The sequence below is a fragment of the Trachurus japonicus genome, chromosome 1, assembly GCF_045865225.1.
Source record: "Trachurus japonicus isolate A0001 chromosome 1, Traja_1.0".
Lineage (NCBI taxonomy): Eukaryota > Metazoa > Chordata > Actinopteri > Carangiformes > Carangidae > Trachurus > Trachurus japonicus.
In genome coordinates this window covers 14,447,572-14,470,338 of record NC_140907.1, presented here as the reverse complement: position 1 = coordinate 14,470,338, position 22,767 = coordinate 14,447,572, and the positions used below count along the sequence as shown (strand labels likewise).

General features: G+C 40.0%; 1 protein-coding gene across 1 annotated transcript; it reads right to left on the bottom strand.

Moving 5' to 3' along the window:
* Positions 1–3,629: 3,629 nt before the first annotated feature.
* Positions 3,630–9,471, bottom strand: LOC146991545 (uncharacterized). Its single transcript, XM_085774314.1, has 4 exons — positions 9,360–9,471; positions 9,137–9,218; positions 8,664–8,999; positions 3,630–5,413 (listed from the first exon to the last, which is right to left on the bottom strand). Exons 2-4 carry the CDS (start codon positions 9,195–9,197, stop codon positions 5,034–5,036), a joined length of 777 nt encoding a protein of 258 aa, XP_085630440.1. The 5' UTR covers positions 9,198–9,218; positions 9,360–9,471; the 3' UTR covers positions 3,630–5,033.
* Positions 9,472–22,767: the final 13,296 nt, after the last annotated feature.

Below are 22,767 nucleotides of genomic sequence, written 5' to 3'. Positions count from 1 at the left end.
ACTTATGATTGTTGTAATGACACAATGGGCATGCAGGACTTTTTTGGTATTGATTTTATGATGTTTTGTTGCTGTTTCTCCCTAGACCTGCAATATTGTTTTAAAGGAAAAAGAAGTTGTGAAAAAACTGAACTGTCATCACTTTTTGAGTAGATATGGTGAAGTTGTTCCCGTCATTAGCAGACTGTTGCACATCCTGAAGTTGCAGAGCAACAGCATATTGCAGTTGTGTTCCTGGCCATCTGATCAGTTCAGTGTTCTCTTGTGTTCCTGGTCTCTGGCTCCTCAGCTTCTAAATGCTTCGTCTCATTTCTAATGGTGTGTGTATCTGTTTTTTGGTGCAGAGTGGAAAATGTACAATAGGCTTTTGGAGCTTTGTCATTAATGGATGTGATGATCTGAAACCGACTGTAAAACTTCATGAAGCCGTGGGGAGCTACTGTATAAATTAGGGTGATAATTCTCTGTGAGCACCATGAGTGACCTCTTTCACATTGTTTTCACACTATCATCTGATACATTATTAAGATATCAATCAGACTTACTGCTTGTTTAATCATATATCATAATGTGCCAATTATATAAAAGTGACTGTGGCCATTTGGTAGTATGAGTGAGATGCTTTAAGCAGTCTCTTGGTGTTTAGTGATGTTGCGGCTTTAACTTAAAGCAGAAGTAAGTGGTCCGGTCGTTTTCGCTAATGCTGCGTTCCAGGCAGGCTTTTGAAATCGTAAATTACAGCTTCAAGTCACAACTTACGACTTTGTAGCGTTTCAGGCAACCCACTCGTGTTTTTCCGACCTGTTTTACCTGTGAAAGTCACTATAACGGCCACTTGTAACTTCCGACCCGTGAACTCGTACCAGATCGAACTGGTACGACTTCACGGTCAGAAAAATACGAGTTTCCTTGAACGCACCATAACAGTCCTCGTCCCTACGTCGCCACATTCACCGCGTCCCTTGGCTGCACACACAGCCCTGCATGCCGTTCTCTCTCCTCATTGGATAAAAACTGTAGGATACGAGAAATGTTTTCTCCTCGGCTCAGAGCAGAGCAGAGTGACTGACAGACCCGTGTTTCAGTCCAAACACTCTATGTAAGTGATTGCTGTCGGAAGATATAACTATTTAAGTAATAATAATAATAATTAATATTAACACAAATATATCACTTACTTCTGCTTTAAGTAAATAAACCAGCTTTACTCTTAATGCTTTGCTGAATAAAAACATAAAGTGCTGCATAATGGGAAGACATATTATAGTTTTAAAACACTAGTGCATTTTCTAAAATATGCAGAAAAGTGTGTTTGAGCAGAATGTGCATGATCTGAAATGGGTAAATGGAAAAAGAAAACCCACAGTCAGTGTTTGTGACACGCTGTGCGACAACTGTCACCAACAACCCTGATCTCTGTGTACACCAGCTCTTGGGGCAATTAATCCCAGGCCAACTCCCATTTACTGTAATGTTAGGTAACAGGCTATCAGTGCTTCACATAAATCTCTGCTGTTTGTTGACAGAATCTGGCTTTTATCTCCTCTTTCCATCCCTCCATTCCTCTGTCCTCTCCCGCTCTGTGACCCATCTATCCATCCTGTCTCGCTGTTTGTCGGTCAGTCATTTTCTTATCTTGCCTTCTTCTATCTGTCCACCCCTCACCCCACCTCCCTGCTCTTGTGTATGATATAACCAGCTGTGGCCACTCACCTGACCAATGACCACCACGCTGTCAGGGTGATAATGTAAACCTTTCTGAGAGGAGATAACAGTCCACTGCGATAATTGGCCAGACACACAAACACACACACAGATGAAGCCAGGGGCACACAGTGAGATACCTCTCAGTTACCATGGGAACTTGACCTGAAGCCCCTGTATACACTCAAACACACACACAAACACACACACTGCAGTGAAAAGACCGAACACCCCCCACTGTGTACTTTGCCCAGATGAGGTGCTCGCAGGAGAAGCAAACTTCAAACAGAAAGAGATGATGTAACAGAGCCGCAGGGCCACTAGTAGAAACAAACCCTATGTTTATGAGGTAACTCATAAATCATAAAATCCTACTGGTCATGTGAACTTCATTCCCCTGTAAGTGTGGAACAATAACAAGAAATACCAAAGAAACACACTGGCAATGTATTAACAGCTGACAATGCCATTATCACATTTCCTCTCTGACCCTGTCTGTATGTTGTATTATAAGATACACTCACAACAGTCTGTAAACCAACAGTCATCATTGATTTATTCACAATGAAGCAAAGTGTTTGCTGCTCAATGAAAAGGTTGTCTGGGTTCACCCATCAGTGACTTAGCCTTTTTGAACCCTACAGCTAAGCATCCACAGCGTGTGCAATGAGGAGCCACTATTTTGTCTGAGAGGATGAGTGTGGAACTTGGTCCCTCTTGTGGTTTGAAGTGGATGTTACAACTATATGTACAGTAGATTGACTCAACTGGAAAACAACATGCTATGATTTCTAGAAGAAAAGATTATTTTACTGCAATGTTTTCTGTAGTGCAGTTGACCAAACGGTCTATTCAGTAGCTTTCAATCATATGTTCTTCATCAATGGATGGAGCTGTAGCATTTATGATGTTGTGGATGTTTCTGATTTCTGCATTACTATTATGGAATTCTAAAAGAAATAATAAGAATAGAAAAAAGTGATAATCTGCAGTTTCGTCACAAAACTCCCGCATGAAGACTATGTGATATCACTGAAAGCTTGAAACCAACAACTGAATGAAACTTAACTGATGGTGAGATTGTTTCTCATGTTTACATTACAAAGTCAAGAATGAACTTTGAACTTAAAGAGGGGAGCTTCATTTGGACTTCCTGGTATGATTAACAGCTTCCTAAATTATATCATGTTGCATCTGTAATGAAGCGTTGGCATGCATTCAGAAAATCGGTTTCAGTTTTGTTTAAGCTTGAATTCAAATTCAAATTTAGGATTGTTTCCACACTTTTCCTCCAGTGATCGGAGATGGTGTTGTAATAGATTTTTGCCCTAACCCTATTTTTGTATATACTGTGTATATATTTGTACACTGTCTACTTTTGAAAACACGTTTTCATTTATTCATTTGGCAGAAGCTTTGCACAATTCACAGAATGACTGAACTCTGTTTTTGTCATAGAAAAAACAACCAACAAATAATTTTATTGACAAATTTCATTTAAAGGCTCCATTAGGAAACTCACAGAAGATGCAAATGATGGCATTTTGTTGTAAATTTAACATCAGTTTTAGCGTTTAATAGATTTTTTAAAAGATTATTAAAAAAGGAAAAATAAAAAATATTAATCATAATCATGAAAAATAATTTAAACATTCTCTGTTTTAAATTCAGGAGTAGAAAGTATAATACAGTAAATCAAAAACAAGCAGTGTTCACATTGAGTCATAATGTAATAGATAAACAAAACAGCTCCCTTTAAAGCAAATCACTGTGATTTATTATTGTTATTTATGACCATCTATTCAAATAGCTTTAATTTTGTGCTGGCAAATATATGGTGACAGTAAGAGGACTGTATTTCATTTAGTCAGTTCTCATATATACAGTATATTAAAAAAAAAAACATTTTAAGCAATATTCCTTAAACACATTTGAAGGAGCATTATTACACAACAATACAAATTTTTACTCAGCACTGCTGGATTGGTGTGTGTATGAGTCTATGAATGTGTATGTGTACGTGTATGTGTGTGTGTGTGTAGTAGTACTAGTAGTAGTAGTAGAAGTAGTCAAGGTGACCCTGTTTTCTTTTACCCCGTGGGCTTTCAGCTGCAGCAGCATCTTGCTAAAAGCTTAACACGCCCCTGTGTAGAGCCGAATTACTGACACCATTAGCAGGGAGTCTCTCTGACTTAAAAAGCCTGCCATATGTCCAAAGAGGGAGCAATGAGCTGTTGAAAAAGAGTTTTAGCCTTGAGCTGAGTTTGTCCTCTGGCTTCAAGCTACTGCTGCAAAGACTTTAGGAGTTAGAGACGGGGGGACAGGTACTGTAGGACAGGCAAAAACAGCTGAAATGATATGCGTCTCTTGTGTCACTGCTGTACCAAGGACACTGACTATAAAATAAATCAAGTATAAAAATTGGAGATAAAGAATAACTATAATCGCTTGTGTGAAGTTGACACTGTCTTCATTTAAGGGACTTTCTCACAACCCTCTGCATAAACTGGAGCCTACTAACACTACAAAAACAGCAAACCTTTGCCCTCCCCTTTGTTGTACACAGATGCAGCTGCATGTTTTGCTGATCTCAACTAGTTCACCAGAGGGCAGCATCCATCCACGAACCCTCCAGTGTTGCATGACTGAGATTTCCTGTGTTCAGCTATTTGATGTTTCTCTCACAAAGACCTTGCTGTTTCTGAGGGGAATTTGCAGCAGAGCTCGTCTTTTCAAGCCTGTTGACAGATTTTATTTCTATGGTATTCATGGTCACACGCACATGTCTGTGGTGCAGACACATGCTGGACACACCTGTCACTGATATTTTCAGAAATAAATATACCTGAATATATATAACCCTGAAAATAATCTGAGGCCAGAATGTGTGTAGCTCAAAGTTTACCTGAGCCAGGAGCCAAATGAACTCAAGTGTTTGCAGTTGTATGAAAGTGTATCCGAGTGTGTGTGCGTCTGTGTGTGTTTCTCTGTGTGATCTTGTTGTTTTCTAAATGTGCTCTGCTCCCTCATCTGTGACTCTCCATCGAAACAAGACAACAAAGGTATTTTATACAGCGTAGTGATTATCGGCTCCCTTGTAATCACCTCTAAACAATCTGTAATTTCCTTGTTCACTTCAGCCAGGAGCTAAAAGGAAGAATAAAACATTGGACTATGAGTCACTTAACTGCGAGAGCTTTGCCCTGGATTTGAAAAGAATACATAAATCTCAGTACCTCATTGTTTTTCATTGTTCTTAATCAGTGTTAAGCATCACTTCACCCTGATTTTATCCCACTCCATCATGTGGCTTTACCTCAGCAAATCCATTATTTCAGTGTGACAGCCAGTAAGATTGAAATACACAGGAGTGTCCTCATAGATGCCTGTGATCTGGCTCCACTGGACCGTGAGGATGAAGATCCAGCTCTGTTGACCAGGACCTCATCACTCGCGATGTATTTACCAGATTTGCTGCCCTTCAAAGAACAGTTGTAGGGCACATCTGAACTATTCCACTCCTTCAGCTCACTATGTATACTCAGCCAGCCCCTTTCGTCCACTCGTTTAGTTGTGGAGTGCTCTATGGACCCATCTGACAGATTGTGGGAGCCGTGAAACCAGTGCACCTCTCCATCTGGGTGCACATTGGTGAAGGTGCAGGCAGGAGCAGCTCCTTCTGAAAAAGTCTTGGCGATCTGACCGCACTCTGAGGGGAAAACCGGAGAAGAGTTTTCAAATACATCTGACATGCAAATGATAGGGGCAAATCTGATACAAATCTCAAGGGACAAGCAGTGGAAAGTACATTCAGAAGTACTATATTACTGAAGTTACAGTGCCTTACACTTTGTCTGTACAACATTTCAGTAAAATATCAGATATTTTTCAAAAAATGTATTTGACTATCATAGTTAATAGTTACTTTACATATTGAGGTGTATTTAAAGCAGATATCATCGGCACGGCCGTTTCGGCTAATGCTGTGTTCAAGGCAGGCTTTTGAAACCGTAAGTTACAGCTTCAAGTCACAACTACGACTTGGTAGCGTTCCAGGTAACCCGTAGCTCGTGTTTTTACCGTCCTGTTGTCTGTGAAAGTTCCCTATAACGGCCACTCGTAACTTCCGACCCGTGAACTCGTACCAGATCGAACTGGTATGACTTCACAGGAAGGAAAAACACAAAGTACGAGTTTCCTTGAACGCACCATGAGTTAGCAGCCCCCGCCCTTGTCAGGCATCAATTGGTCCTCGTGCTACGTCACCGCATTCACGCGCATCCCTTGGCTGCACACACAGCTAGGGCTGCACGATTATGGCCAAAATGATAATCACGATTATTTTTGTCGATATTGAAATCACGATTATTAATCACGATTATACATTATGTTAGATAAAACATGTTTTTATTGCACTTTCTATTTGAAACAAACAATAGGCTATGTGAACAAGGCTTTCAGTTCAAAATAAAACGTAAAATAAAAATAAATAATAGCCTAAAATAAAATTTACCCAAGACAAAGGGCTAGCGAAAAATAAATGCCATTGCAGAGTGCAGAGGTGTCATTCTGTACAGTAGCGTACAGATACTTGTGTAAAAAACAAAAAATAAAAAATAAATCTGGTAGAAGTAGCTGCTGATTCAACTCCTTTACTAAAATAAAAGTAAGAAAGTACAGGCTCTGAAATGTAATTTCAAAGTAGGCTATAGGTAAAAATTAATTTTGTGGTGTGTGGGCAAGAGCCTGTCTAGCATGGACCAAAGCACAGCACGGACGGTTCAGCAGCAATTTGGAATGAATTAAAAACATTTAATGAACAGACCAAGTGTTTTCACACAGGCAGCGTCCAGCAGGTCGGCCTGGCTCAACTGTGCTGCCACCAAAACGGCCATAGATCGCCGTTACCGGCCGTTATGATCACGGTCGGAACGTTTTATTTACACGACGTATGTAATTAACACCAAAACGGCCGCGTGGGGTGACGGGGTCTCGGTCCAGCTTCGACACCACCCCGCAGCCCGACCTCGATCCGATCCACAGCGAGACGGCGACAGTAGACAGCCTGAGGTGCTGACTGACCAGACACAGACACACGTCATGTCTACTGTCACCGTCTGCTGCCGACATCGTCTCACTCTCACTGCAGAGTGAGATCCATACAGTCTATGAGTGAGACGTAACACCGGGCGCAGAAGGTGACACAGTACAGCAGCATTTGAAGGTGCCGACTGACCGGCCGGGACACACACTCTGGACTGTAAACAACATGTAAAGGGAGGATGCGCTCGCTTGTTAGTTAGGCAGCTTCATGGAGCCCTGACCTCTCGTTCGCCCCCTGGTGGTTGGCGGACTATTGGTTGAGAAAGCGCTTGATTTGATATGCAGCACAGCCCGTTTTTTTACATGTTAATAATCGTGACGATCATCTTAATTTAATCGTGGCAGCCAAAATCGTGATCGTGATTAAAATTCGATTAATTGTGCAGCCCTACACACAGCCCTTCATGCCGTTCTCTCCCCTCATTGGATAACACTTGTATCCCACAAGGAAAATTTTCTCCTCGGGTTACAGCAGAGCAGAGTGACGGAGAGACTCGTGTTTAGGCTGAAATACTTCATGTAAGTGATTGCTGACGGAAAATAGGACTATTTAGGACTTATATTAACAAAAACATTCCACTGATATCTGCTTTAAATGATGGATTAAAGATAATATACAATACCTTTTTAAATAGACACATATTGCCTCAATCAGCTGTAACATGAAACTGAATTTTTATTTGAAGTGTAATTAGTCTTTGTGACTTGTGTTTTTCTCAGTGGATAATGCATGACTTAGGTTAACCACAATGCATTAAAAATTTCAACTTTTTGTTTTGGATGAGATGTAAGATAAAATATAGTTTTGCTGATGTTCATCCTCCCTCACCATAACCTGCTTTGCTTTAATGGCAAGGCAAGGCAATTTTATTTGTATAGCCCGTTTTTACACACAGTTTGTCTCAAAGGGCTTTACATGGCATCGCAACAACATCCTAATGGCGTTAGACCACTGAGGAAATGTAGTTTATTAGGAGAGATCCTAATCGATTAAAGTTCAGTCGAAAGAGCTGCCACCAAATCAGACAAATTTATTAACAACCTACTGTATGTCCTATATGCAAACTTGGTGGCTGAGTTTCTCATACTGAGATTTTACACATAAAACCACAGGTTTGTGTTGAAGAATATCGCAAAGTCATTAATAAAGGGTCATTAACTCAACAATGTTTGATCAATTGGTTCAATTTTGTTCTGATGGGAAGGTTTGTGGAAGAAGTAGTCCTGGGAAGTGGTCTTCCTCCAGAACTATCTTAGGAAGCAAAGCTAATGTTCTCCTGGAGGAGGAGGAACGTCATGTTTTTATGATGTGAAAGCTCAAAGGTTGTTTTTACAACCTCTGGTATTAAAACATAAAAATGGTATTTATTACCAATGTCAAACATGACAACTCACAAAGACTGTCTTGTTAGAGAGTCGTAGCATGCGGTTCTTGGACTAAGTTGCACTGGTGTGTCTGAATATTAATCAAATATTAATTGTATATGAGAACATTACACTGTAACCACTCTGTCTTATGAGAGATTTAACTTTCTATTTACCGTACACTCATTTTCCTGTTTATAACTCTGCACCTAAGCAAAAGTCAAAAATCAAAGAAGTATTACCACTTCTATGGCACCCTGTGCAGCTTCAGACCACTAATATACTGAAGTTACACACAAAGCTGATTTTTGTTTGTTTACAAGTGAACTCCACAGGGCACCTTTAAAGAAAGAATCAGTGTGGTCATGCCTCTACTGCAAAGGAGGAAACTTAGCCAAAGGGAAGGAAGGATATCTTATTTTGTACATTTATTACAGTCATTGTTGAGAGATGTTTCTGTTTGTTTGAATAAGGATTAAATGGAGTCTCACCTTGTAACTCCACAGTTGTGGAGTGATGTTTCGCCCCCTTGTTGGATCGAACTTTGCACATGTAGTGCTGTGAATCTCCGCTCTCCAGTGGCTGCAAATTTGTAAAGATGATGGACAATTGTCCATCTTTATACTGACAATAGAAATCACTCAATGAAGTAGTATCGTTGTGTGAAATCTCTCCCTCGCTGTTCACAGAGCATAAAGGCATTTTGCTGCGGGACCACTGCATATGTTTTATTGATAATCCACTTGGAGATGATGCGTTGCACTGCAGGGTAACTTGTTGGTCACACTCTGCAGTAATCCTGGGACTCACATCAAGTCTCACCATCTCTGTAGAGAAGGACATAAATATTAGTTTAATATTTGATTTGCCTTGTCAGTGTTATTAACAACATTACATCTGTTACATCTCTCAGTATTGCAAGCCTCCCTTTTGGCTTAAACTAGCTTGAAATTGTTTCACGCACCTTGTGTTGTCAGAGTGATTGCAGGTATAAACCAGAGTATATGCAATACTGTGAACTCCATTCTCACCACTTTTGCATTTCTCTGTAACAGGGAGAACAGTCAGATTAAAACAGATCTCAGACAGATTGAAACACTGATTTTAGCATAGCAGGCTAATTTAAATTTTAAGGAGCAGCATGTTTGCCAAGTCTTAAAATCAGATTATATCTGAGTGGAACTGACCTCAGGGTGATCGGTGCGTCTCTCCAGCTCCTCTCCAGGGCTCCTGGGCTTGTAGTCTCTTTACAGGATTGTAACGTCTTCCTTGTGACTTTTCCCTAAGAGCAGAAGTTAATGATTAAAAGAGCAGACAGCGTATTGTTGTGCTGCGCTATAACCTGACTGATAAGAGAAGAGGAAGCATGGTGGTGTTCGTTGTGAGAAAGCGAAAGAGAGTCTGTGAAAACAAGAGAGTGAAGGCCTATTCGTGACTACAGACCACAAGCAGAGACTTGTATGGCTCCCTTTGATGTGATTCACTGCTCCACGTCATTGTATTCAGTTTTCCCATAGATTTCTGCCATGAGCTCATCATGTCTATTTGATATAGTTAAATCTCCATGGCAATAGCGACAAGGGAAAAACTTTTTAGGCCTATCTGTTATGTTCACTTTCTCACAGTTAAAGCAGAAGTAAGCGGAATATTTGTGTTAATATAAGTCTGAAATGGTTATATCTTCCAACAGCAATCACTTACATAGAGTGTTTGGTCTGAAACACAGGTCTGTCAGTCACTCTGCTCTGCTGTAAGCCGAGGAGAAAACTTCTTGTATACTTCCTTGTATCCTACAAGCTTTATCCAATGAGGAGAGAGAACGGCATAAAGGGGCGGTCCTCTCTGTGTGTGCAGCCAAGGGATGCGTGTCAATGTGGTGACGTAGGGACGAGGGCGGGGGCTGCTAACTCCATCGGCTGACAAAAAGTTAGCCAAAACGACCGGATCGTTTAATTCTGCTTTAAAGATTTCATTGTGTCTTATTCTGAGTTCGTTAGTCAGTTTATATTCATTAGTTGCTTATTATAAGCAGTAAAATAATAGGAGTAAGATGAATTTCAATAACACACACACACACACACACACACACACACACTGGTCAAGCGGCAGGTACAGTAAATGACCAAACAGACTCATGTTTACAACCACATCCATTACAGTGCCACTTCTACATTACATTCACACATGGTAAAACAAGGAGAGTTACATAAATGTAGATTTTTATTTGCCTCTGTTTTTTCTTTAATCCCATCACTTTTTAGACAGGGGCCCTGATAGCTCAACACACTGCAAATTTGGGAAGCATAAATACACAAATGCCTCATCAGGGACGTTTTATTGTTAAACTTTAATTTATGAATTACATGGCAAAACTGCTGCTGCTCGTCTCTCTGTTTCGGGCAAGCATCTCCGATGATGCTCAGATTTGTATGTTAAATACAGGTATAAACTACACTGACCATGTCTATATGAATCAACAAATGCAACAACTGGTGCTCTGCGTGAAATTCTACACAGTGTGTGGTGACGAGGTATTTCTGTTCCCCCTTACTGTATGCCAAAATGTTCATGCAGATATACGGTATATCATTTTGCATGCATTGTATTGCACACTGCATTGCGATATGATCCCATCCTAACACTGATGTGCAATAGATGTTCAGTCATAATGACAATTGATTTTCAATAGTGTGAGGCAATTAGAGATCTGTGTGTGACAGTGAAAAGTAATTTCATTAATTCAGCAGTAGTTCACAGAGAGTGACCGAGAAAAGCAGAACGATCTCAGACACTTATAGGAGAAATCTGAGCAACTCAGGGAGAGTGTGCGGTGTGAAGGCCCCAGCATGTCTTTCCTCTGTGTAAACATTCTCCACGTCAGGTCCTATTACTCTGTTCCGATCACAAAATGGAAGAAAAACAAATTGTATCCACTTTTCTGGGAATGTACACAGCAGTGGTTATTTACAGGGCCGTCAATAAGAGGAGTTAAAGATCTCGCAGGTTGTAGGTGAAGAGGCCTGCAAAACTGCTGAGTACGTACAGCACATGCAAATTTGAGTGCACAAAGATGCAGACATCTTATACATATAGTCCCAGTGGAGGGCTCTGGCTGTGAGTCACCATGTGTAATTATCTATTTATCTCTCCATAAGGAAGCTGATTCTTGCTCAAACAGACAACAGCACTGCATGAAACCACAGCAGGGGCAGCCCAGCACAGGATGTTGGCAAAATATTAGATCCTGGCTCAGCTTATGCACATTCCTGATAGATTACTTTGTGATGAGAGCAGCAAGTTTCAACATTTTACCTGGCAGTTGTGGTGATGGAATATTGCACTAACTTTCTATACAAATGTTGCTCATAATACTTTCAATCACATCCACACCAATGCAGTTCTCCTGTGGTGTGGTGTGGTGTGATGTGATTTGATGTGAGGGAGAAAAAATGAAATTGAGGAGATACTCTCATGTGTGAAGCAGTTATCTCTTTCAGGTTAGAAATTGTTAGGATTGCAAAACAAGTCAAACCAAAATACATAAAAATAGCTTTTTAAACTTTCCTAAACATCAAAATACAGTAGAGTCTCTGTCAGTGCCCTGCAAAATGAGACCTATCACCATTGCAGAGTTGATATGAGCATTTTCTAATCTACTTGTGGACAAGGTTGGGGTGAAGGGCAGCTCCACTGATTTTACACAAAGTGTGTTTACAGGTCTGAGGCTGAGCTACTGGTTTCAGAGGGAGCTGCATGAAATCTGATAAAATAGCTTGAAGTGATGTTACAGCATTGGTTCAATTGGATGAGTACAGGTGTGAACATGACACAGAAATAACTAAATAGGGGTGTGGGGTTAGAAAGGAGGGAGCTCCCTTCTAACCTCTGCTTGAAGCCAGAGGCTCAAAGCTGCAATGACTCACTGGGACACTTAATAAAACAGTGTAACTGTGGTTTCCAACAATAATTGCATCAAACTCTCTGATGAGAATAAGGTCAGTGAATTGGAGAGGTTAGTAGTTGACACAGTCACATACAGTATAGAGCTGGTTGCAGCCATCACATTGATTAGTCTGTGAAGTGAATGAATGACAAAGCAGTGTTCTTTTCCTATATATTTTGCCGATTATTTATTTTGGTCACGACCTCAGTGAACTAAAGTTACTTCTGAAATGTGGAAACAGGTACCTTCCCCACAACAAAATCCAAAAGGATAACAAAAAATGTGGTTAAAGGGACAACGAGGAGTTTCTATTCGGTTATAAAAAAGTCTCACGTTAATGTGGATGAATCTCCGCTACCCACACTTGTTAATGGGTCCATTTTCGATAAATATATCGTTTTGTCTCTATCGTTATTTTGTTATTATTAGTTGTGGCGGAAATGCTGGTCGAGCCGACCAGCGTTTCCTTACTTTCGGTTTCGCAGCGAGTCATGAGAATAACACAGCTGAATCGCCGTTTATGGTCGGAAATACGACGGTATGTGAACATCTTTGAACCTCTGACTTTAATTATTGATGAATGAAAACATGAGTCTGTCTTGCGCCGGTCAAAGAAATGTACGGTGCGCGCAGAGGCTCATAAATGTAGTGTGAAAACGCTTCGCTTTTCCAAAACTCCTCGTTGTCCCTTTAAATGACAGTTTTGCCAGATTATATCACTTACTTTGGCGGTAAAACTGAAAGTGATCAGAATAGTGGTGTCTCTTATTACTGTGTACATGTAGCCTACATGTAACAATTATTTCAGAATAGTTCATTTTAAAAATATTTTTGGAAGATTTCAAGAAAGAAACTAATTTGCCATGACACAAATGAATTAGTATTCTTCTAGTAAATGAATCAATGTTTATAGTATGCAAATACACAAATGAGTAAGGTTTCTGGTAAATCAAGTACTCTTAGTAAAGTGATTAATTAATATTTCACAGGATTAAGGTCTCTTTGTATTGAGTGATGTTGCTGCATGACCAGATAAATGCCACAGATTTGGTTTTATAAAGTGGGTTGGAAGTCACAAGTACGAAATTGAAACCCAGCTTTCAGTAAACCAGAAGTAGACTGTATTTCAGTGTTGTACACTTCCCCCCAGAATGACAAGTAAACAAACCAAATGACACCAAATAATCCAGGGGTTTTTAGACTATTTTATTGTATAAATTATGATTGTCTCTTTGCTACCTTGCTCTTGCTATGTATTTTCTCGCTTGTTTTGATTGTTTGTTTTGTAATGCTTCCTGACCAGGACATCCTTAGAAAAGAGATTGTCAAATTTCAATGACTCCTTCCTGGATAAATAAAGAAAGAGATAAAAAAAAAAAAAAAAAAAAAAACTAGTGGGGGAGGATATTCTGACTGAAATCCAGTTTTGGTTTTGTGTGCATTTACTGTACCTACACGCACATGTGGAAAATGCACATATTATTCACTATCTCATATTATACTAGGGAAACATGTTGTCAGGCTCTCAGGCTTTTACAGCCCTACACGACAGCAGCGTTTGCATCTTATTTACACAGTATGTCCAGTTTTATCCTGTACTTAATTGCTGTGGGGACCAGATTACCCATAATGCTGAGGTTAATCTGTGGCTTTAACATGCTTTGCAATAAACAGCTGATTTTATTTAGTATCTGTTGAATTACGTTTGACAGTAATTCTTTGCTTAGTCCAGTCCAGTAACATTTTAGTTGAACCCTGGAGCAGTGGTGATTAGCTGGTAGATGTTTTTGCAGTCGGAAAGGACAAACTATCACTCTCATAGAAACGTTACCGTGAATGAATATTGTAAAATATGTTAGCTGAGTCTTTTTTGACAACAAACAGAGGCTGGTTTTTGACAGAAATTTGAGTGTTTGCTTGAGCCCATTTGCGAGCAATACATGAGCTGTTGATCTTGCATTGCATCAGAGTCTTGAAGATTCTGGTACAAGAATAATTCCTGTGTACTGTATCTAATTCCTGTTGAAGACTTAAGCTGTTAACCCCCCTGCCTCGGCATGCGCACACACACACACACACACACACACACACACACACACACACACACACACACACACACAACCCCAGTAAAGCTCAGCCTCGACAAGATTTAAAGAATCCAAGCTGTGCAGGGCTTCACTCAAAAAGTTGTTTAAAGATCCCACTTACAACATGTTGAATTAAAAATGTAACATGCCACATTAGTGGTAATTGGACTGAAGCAGTCATGTGTCATATTAGAACCAACAGGTTTATGTCGAATTTACAACATTGTGCTCATGTCAGATAAATGATAAAAGTGGAGCTGTGGCAACGTTTGATTCTTTATTACTTTATAGCCTCAAAAGTTGATGATCTCAAATGATCAACTGAAGTATTGGCACTAATGAGTGAGTGACTAATGATTACGATCGTCACTGAAAAGTTGTGTAAATTCACATCTACAACTTACTTTGAAGAGCGTGAGAATGTGCAGTGGGTTTATAGCTTTTCCTGAACATTTGATGAAATACCAGCAGGGGTACAGACGTAGGCATTCATAACTACTGGACATGTTGGGACAAAGACGACTTTTCTCAGACTGTCACTCATCAGTCTTTTGTATGACTGAACAGTCATTCACTGTCCTGTGTCTTCACAGATCACTTGAACTTACAGTAGAGGGGAACTGCTGTGGTTGTTTTGGTCCAGTGAAAACCAATGGAGATCCCCAAATTGTAATACTGAGCTATTAGTGTAACTTGACCCTCGTCTCAACTCCCGAGTCACTGTTTGACTTTCATTTTCTTTTCAAGGGCAAAGATCAAAGTAATATAATGTTTGTGTTGTCAAGTCCAAACTTCTTCCTTTTAATCAATCAAAAATTCTTATCATGACCGGCTCTACAGAATACACTGTCTTGCTGTGAGCTTCCTCACTGTGAGGCAAATAAATGCATGACTCATCCCATTTTACATTATCTTAACTTTAACTGGCTCTTTTAAGCTCTTCTTGTTTCATAGACCTTCTCAGATCATATAGTTATGGTCATTTTGATGAAGCAATAACCTCTGTCCATAAACCGAGCAGCTCTTTATGAATTCCCAGGTAAATGTAGCAAGGATATGATATTCGTGAAGGATTTGGCCAAGGTCACAGGACAAAGAAGCACATACAGTAAATGGCGATAACTGCTCTCAGTACAGTATTTTCGAGGTCAGGTTAAGAAGCCATTGTTTTGTTTTTTTCCCCCTATTGCCACACCTTTTGCTCACATGAACTTTGTCCATTCCTTTCTTTCCCTACTGGAGAGTTGAGAGTTGGCTGTCTGTCCAGTCAAACAAATAAAGTACTGTAAGTAGGCTACAGTAAATACACACTAACCTGAGCATTGCTCTCTTATCATTGCCCTTTTGTCCTTTCTTTGTGCCCTCTCCTCTCTGCAACTCAGACTGTAGATTCCAGCCATCAGTGGCATGGTCCTGAAGCTTAGTGCAGCCATTAGCAATGACTTGTGACATCTACGACATGGCAGGAGGCAATCAATGTTCCCCTCTCTTCCTGTGAGAGCTGAGAGTGTGAGGAACTCAGAGGAAGAAGAGAAAGCCTCTAAACTGCACAGAATTTGTGTCTCGAGCAAAGAAACAGAGTAGTTTGAGCAGCAGATGAGATTGTTTGTTGGAGGCAGGTATAGTGACTCGCCGCTTTGATAAAATTGAAGCAATTTTCCCGAACTGTCACAGGAGGATTGTCATTATACTGGGCTCATAGATACTGTGAAAAAACTGCATGTATGTGCTTTGTGTGTAAAAAATAAAATAAAATAAAATCTATTATCTTTATTGTGGGATATAGTTGGGACTTTACTCCTCAGTCTTCAGAGTTAATATATAACTTTCTTTCAAGTGCAGCCTGAGCATATACTTTTGCTTTCATCAGAAACATTCAACAATGTGTCATTAAGCAAACTAAACCAGGCAACTCACTTTCTGTTTTTAAATATTACCTGGTCTATTACTATCCAGCACTATATTTTGTTTTCCATCATCTGGTCACAATACAATCATTAAAGTCAGGCAAAGAAAATATGTGATAAAAGTAGAAAAATATCCAATATCTCTAACCCTAACTTTTATATTTATGCAACATGCACGATTAAATCTCCGCCAATCACTCGGCCTTATCTAATCTGCGGTTGCTATTGACTTTGTAATGAAAGACACATCACCATCACATAACTAATGAATTAGTCAGGAGACAAAGCTTGATGACAATGATTGATAATCATATGCAAAGCAACTGGAGAAGCAGCGTCTCCGGCCCTCCTCCTTTCTCATCTGTGATACTAAAGTCATAGGAATAAAACCATCTGATCACATTATTCACAGTATTTTTCAACGAAAAACTATGAAAATGTTTTGTTTTAAAATGAATACAGTATGTATGCAAGTTGTTACAGCAATGGTTAAACTGGAAATATGGGCCCTGTTTGCATGCAGTTTGTAATAAAACACAGACAAACTATATTCACACATATAGCATGCTCTATTAACCGAGTTGAATGCCTAAACTGGAACCTGTGAACACGATTTTCTCCAATTAGGGTGTGGAAATTGTGCCTGAGCGTGCCTGTTCTGACCTTTGTATTTTCGGTATTTTCCGGTATCAAAAAAAAAACAAACTGCCACATCATATTTTCGTGTTCATTGGCTGTTATTGAAACAAGTTCCTGCAGCTAAGGAGTAGAGTGCATGGTGTTGTGTTAACAGCTCAACAACCTGTTGAGGATATTTGATCTAAACACGTATTCAGCCCAGACAAACATTTTATCATCATTTCTTATAGACTGAAGACCTCTGTGAGATCACTGACAAAGCTTAGAGGCTGAAATTGGAAAAGCCATAGTCAAAGAATAGTAAGCACACAGGGGATGTTGGAGTCACACATAGAAGCACAGTTCCCTTAAAATCGCTGATGTAACAGTCCTTCAGTTACTACATTATGATACCAGGCCTTGACATGAGCAGTATTGAAAAACCAACCCAGTTATTGACATAAAATCTATACTGTAGTATAAAGAGACGTTCAGGACAGAGTGCACAACTCAGCAGCAAAACACAATCACTACAGATACATCTGTGGGGTGCGTCGACAAACACAGACACACATACCATCACTTAAAACTTGAAAGCCTCAAATAACCACAAACTCAAAGAAGATTAAATTTTCCCCTAATCTGACACCTTGATAACTGTGCAAACTGGACAATACAGATTGTATCGTCCTTGGCCCATTCACATTTCTGTTGTGTCTGTAATTTCTGTCAACCCGTGAGCCTGAACCTCAGACTGGAAATTAAAGTTATTTTTACTCCTAACAGCCTTGGCATCCTCAGATGACACCAACACATTGGCATGACTCCCCTGCCGTTCCTCTGCAAAACTCCTCTGTCTGTGCCCTCTGTTTGGGCCCTTAAACTTCGAGGACATCTCCATCACCCACAATCATGAATCACATTTATGAGCTGATGTAGAAGCTTTGCTGCACTCATAAACACACCACCCCAGCCAGTCTCCACCCATAAAGGCTGCTATCACAGAGTTAATGCCTGTTGGAAGGTTTATTAGAGGGTCCACTGTGAGAGGACTACTGTAAGCACCACCCTGATGGGCTGAGAGAAGCCATGCACACTTTTGGAAAGAACAGAAATGATATTGTTCAATCAAGGATCCCGCTTCAAAGGCTGACCCAGAGGCTGGACTCACTCTGATCCACTGCCATTTATTCTCAGTTTATCTCAGTGTAATAGAGCCCACACATCCCACATCTGGTAATTTAATTGGAAGAGTGTGAAAGATGTTTTGCATCCTTCAGCATTTTGAGCTGGAGCAGGTTCAGGCATATCTCTCTGGTCTTGCTGTGTCATGCATCCCAAACAGTCATGTACTGTAGTACTGGCAAAAAGGTTTGGGTATACGCCCAACAGTACAGAAGGCACACTATTATTATTATTATTATTATTTGACACTGCAACCAGTTATACACCTTTTCTTATCACTTCAGATATATTTCTAAATTATTAAATACAATCATGGCCAATAAGGGAATTATTGCAATTATTAATTATGAAGCATAAAGGTAAGGTTTTCTTAAAATTGGCATGTCCTGCAAATGTTTATGTCACATATAATGGACAATATATTGATGAATAAAGCATCTAATCCTTACTCTTAACTATATGACTTTAGAGCCACTTTTTACTTCATGTGGTTCATGTAGTAGATACATTTAATCTCTCATTTACCTTTTTTTTCACAATTTCACTTTTAAAAAAAATATGTTTGAAGTTTGTGTGAGAGAAAGAAGAGTTGATATCATGAATGATTCATCATGCTCCTGGCTTTTATACCTGACAATTACAAATGACCTTTTCAATGAAAAAGAGCAAGAACTTAAAAGTGTAGACGAGTGACAGAAAATGTAGACAGGAAAGGTTAATTGCTCATTGTTCATGAGCTCACTCCTCTGTTTTTGGCACACCACTCTAACATGCTATTCATCAACATGAAATCACGTTTCAGTGGGAAAATCCACCAGGCCTGTCAGATCGGTGAAACGTTCCTTGACATTTATGTGCCATGAATCTGGATAATTTGTTCACTCTGTGAGATCATATGACATTAACGGTCATTCCATGTAACACCATAAGACCTAACATCACAACTGCCATTATGTTGATGTACACAAAGCTGGGCTGTAGCTGAAATCTCCCTCATGTGGTTAGAAAACCCTGCACCTACTGCATGACCATTGAGACATTAAGGTGTGTGTTGCCATGTGAAAAGTGTGTTGCCATACATGTCCTCTTGTTACCAGTGGCGGCTGGTCAATAGAGGACGCTAGGGCGCCGCCCCTCCCTGATGAAAAGCAACTGTTAATGTTTATTATTTTTACCAAAATAGTCATTTAAAATAAATAATTATTGCGTATTGTACCTGTGAATGTGATAGGAATTATTAAAATCGAGTCACATATAAAATGAAACCATTATTTATAGGGTAATTTGCCCACAGGTTCATTTCTTTCTCTTTCGGGGGCGCTGGAGAAGTCGCCCCAGCTTGTTACATCAATCTCACCATGATCTACAGGCCGCTACAGGCTTCACAAGGATGCAATTGGGTAATCTTGATTGTAGCGCAGCTGCCTGGTGCAACTGGCAGAATCAGGACTTTGAGGGATTTGAGACTGGAGAGAAAACCACCTTGAGATAAAATGTTGTTATTACTGACATAAAAGACATATGATGCCCAGTTGCCCACAGTATAACAGAGTGCTGTAGTGCTGCACTGTGTCTTTGTAATCTCTTTTGTTGGTTGTATTATTTCATTTTTATGATTTCTTTTCTGAAGTGCATTAGTCTTAAATCGTCTTATTGCTTTTATTAATACTGACTTATTAGTAGCCTGTCAGGCATTTGTAAAGAACTTTGATTCTTAACTGCAGTAATCTGTTAATCAATTAATGGGGCTATGCAAATAAAGCCTGAATAAATTGTCTGATTTTAGAGCTAAATCTGAACATGTTAGTCTGCAAAATCTGCAAAGTCTTGGATGGAGTTCAATGAGACTTTTAAAATGATTTCTCTTTATAGTAGCCTACTTGTGCATGGCAACAAGAGTTTGGCTCAACACATCAAAGTTATTGGGGAGTTTTACGGCATATGTGGAAAAAAAAGTTGTATAAAGCCTTTTGTGGCTCCAGGAGGAGCTGTGGAGGTCTGATAAAAAGAGAGAAGTGATATTACCAGACTTTTGTTGCTGGCTCCTCATCTTGCCCTGAGGCAAGAGGCTCAGGGCTACATTAGCCACTATTAGCATAACACACCCAGTTCTCCAACTGAACAGTCAGCGGTGGGGTTTGACAAAGAAGAAGAATATGGATGTCTATGTATCTCTAGTTCTGCTGTGCCTGTGTGGGTACATTTCTAACAATTTGTTTTGCTGTACCAGAATGATGTTATTAGCATTTCTCAATGTGATTTTAAGATTCGACAGATTCAAGCTGCTGTTCTTGACCAGTTCACCAACGTCAGTCTGTCCTGCATAATCAGAATTATCCAAGCCATCATTATCTCTAAATTCGATAGGAACGACAATCTCAGGGATTCTTTTTATCTTCTGTTTGTACTGTAAATGGGGGGAATGTAATATTTAGATACATATCCCATGCCTCCAGTAAGCCCAGTGGTCTTGTCAGTGGCTTTGATGCAGGACAAATTCATATTTGTGAGAGAGTTTATCACTCTGAAACCAGCTCTGAGGAGATCAGAGGCATGTTTTTGCAGAATCAGGAAGCTAATCTGGCTCAGAGTGTGCAGGGAAGCTGGCCTACCTTCTTAGCGACTGTCGAGCTGTGCTCAAACTTGACGCCAATGTTTGCTCTTGTAGAGGATTAGCCTCTTCTGTTTGCTTGCACTTTGCAGTTGCTGATGTGTTATTGCAGCATTACTGGACCCAAACATATCCTTTATTTTGGCTCAACTCCCAGATGAGATTCAAGCTTCTAAAGGTGTTTTATGATAGGTTACCTCAGTGTAAAAATGACTTCCTGTGGGCCGAACAACACAAGGACAGCCACTTCACACTAAAAAGGAAATGATATGGTAATTACAGTGAAAGCACATAGGATCTCCATGCATTCTACCCTATTATGATGGAGAGGTCTGATGGAGAAATTATTTTTCATTTAATAATAAGGCTGTACAGATGTCTGCATACGGTGCTTAGAGAGCAATGTTTTACTTATAGTGTTTCATCTTGAAGTAAGCAAGATGAGTGCATCCAAGTTGCTAAATCACAAGCAAAGGACAGGGACTGAGGAGGAGCCACACTGTCTACAGGCTACAGGCACACTAGTTTTTGCAGAGATTTTATGATATTAAATGTAATGTGGATTAGCACAGAAAAAGAACCTACAAGAAATGATGATGATGGTGATGATCAAAAGATTTTATGATTTTTCAGATAATTTGGTCATAAATCACACTAAAAATTGAGAGATCAAGTAAATTTAATAAATATTTTCTGTAACATGTCCAAGGCACAGCCACAGTAAACCACCAAAGCCAGGAAGATTCACCCTGTGACACTGTGTGTGACACACTAATGTTAAATGCCATCTCTAAAATTCAAAACAACATCAAAGCACACACTGACCACTATCATGCCTTTACAGTACATCACCACCTTAAAGATACTCCAAGAAAATCTCAAGGGGTTAATACTAAATGTGCTAACTGCATTTAGGACTTTGCAAAGGGATGTAACACACTAATGCTCTTGGCATGGCAATACAAACTAAATAGTTTTAAGACAGATCCTGTTTGTACTGTAAAGATCTTCCCCACAGAGGGAAGGAAACCCATTTCCTCATCCATTCCTTCCTCCGCTATTGTTAAGGTTGATCCTCTAGTGTTTGTGTTAACCATCAGGGTGCCATCCCTCTTGCTTCCTCAAATCGTCCCCTGGTATTACATTTCCAGCCCAAACTCTGTGGACAATTATCAGGCGCTCTGCACCTTTATAGGTGTTCTCTCCTCCCCTATGGCTGCTCATCTTGGGCCCATCCATCTCTGAATTGACTATGTTTAGATATATAGGGCTGGCCTCGCTGCTGATGGTATTCATGGACAGTGTGTATTAGCCTTCTAGCCTCCCCTGGGCACTCATCCACTGTGATTTAGTGGAGCTGAGAACCATGAATTTCAGTCAGGCAGTTGAGGAGAAGCTTCAGTGATTTATGCTTTTGTTTACAGCTTGCTGTGGGGACCTTAATGTGGCAGTGATGAGAGGGGGAGAGGGTGTAAACATACTGTGTGTGTGTGGGTGTGTATGTGTGTGTGTGTGTGCGTGTGTGTGTGTGTGTGTGTGTGTGTGTGTGTGTGTGTGTGTGTGTGTGTGTGTGTGTGTGTGTGTGTGTGTGTCTGTGTGTCTGTATGTGAAGAAGCACTTGCAAATCTGTATGCAAGTGTTTCTCATTCCTGATGAATAATTAAGTGCATGAGGGAAGGAAGGAAAGGATGTGTTTATTTTGACTTTTGCAACAGGGAGATAAGAGAATTCACAAGGGAGAGAATCATCCCAGATGGGTTCCAGATGTTTTTAGTATCTTGCAGGTGAGTTTAACCCAACAAGCCATGCTCTGTGGGCTAAGAGAGAAAGCTGCAGGGTTAAACAGAAGAGAGTTGGAAGCTACAGTATTTATATTCACCTGCAGGGTACACTATCTACAATGTAAATGAACCAGTGAAAATAGAGCTCTTGACAATATCCAGCCATCAACATCACTTTGATACGCAGATCATTCATCACTAGAAGCACCCCATAAACGTATGAGTCTAAATGTCATTCAGCAAAGGATTGCTTCAAACAGAGTGCCGGTCAGATCATTAGCATCCATTGATGTCCCCTTTAAAGGCATTACCCTTCATAAATGATACCCTTGTCCATTAGTGATATAAAATGAGCAGTTTGACTGCTGATGAAAATGGCCTCCATCAATGCTGAGGATAATTCCCTTGGTTCGAGAAGGTGTTAAGGAAGTGGCATCCATTATCTTTGCCTTATAGGTCACCA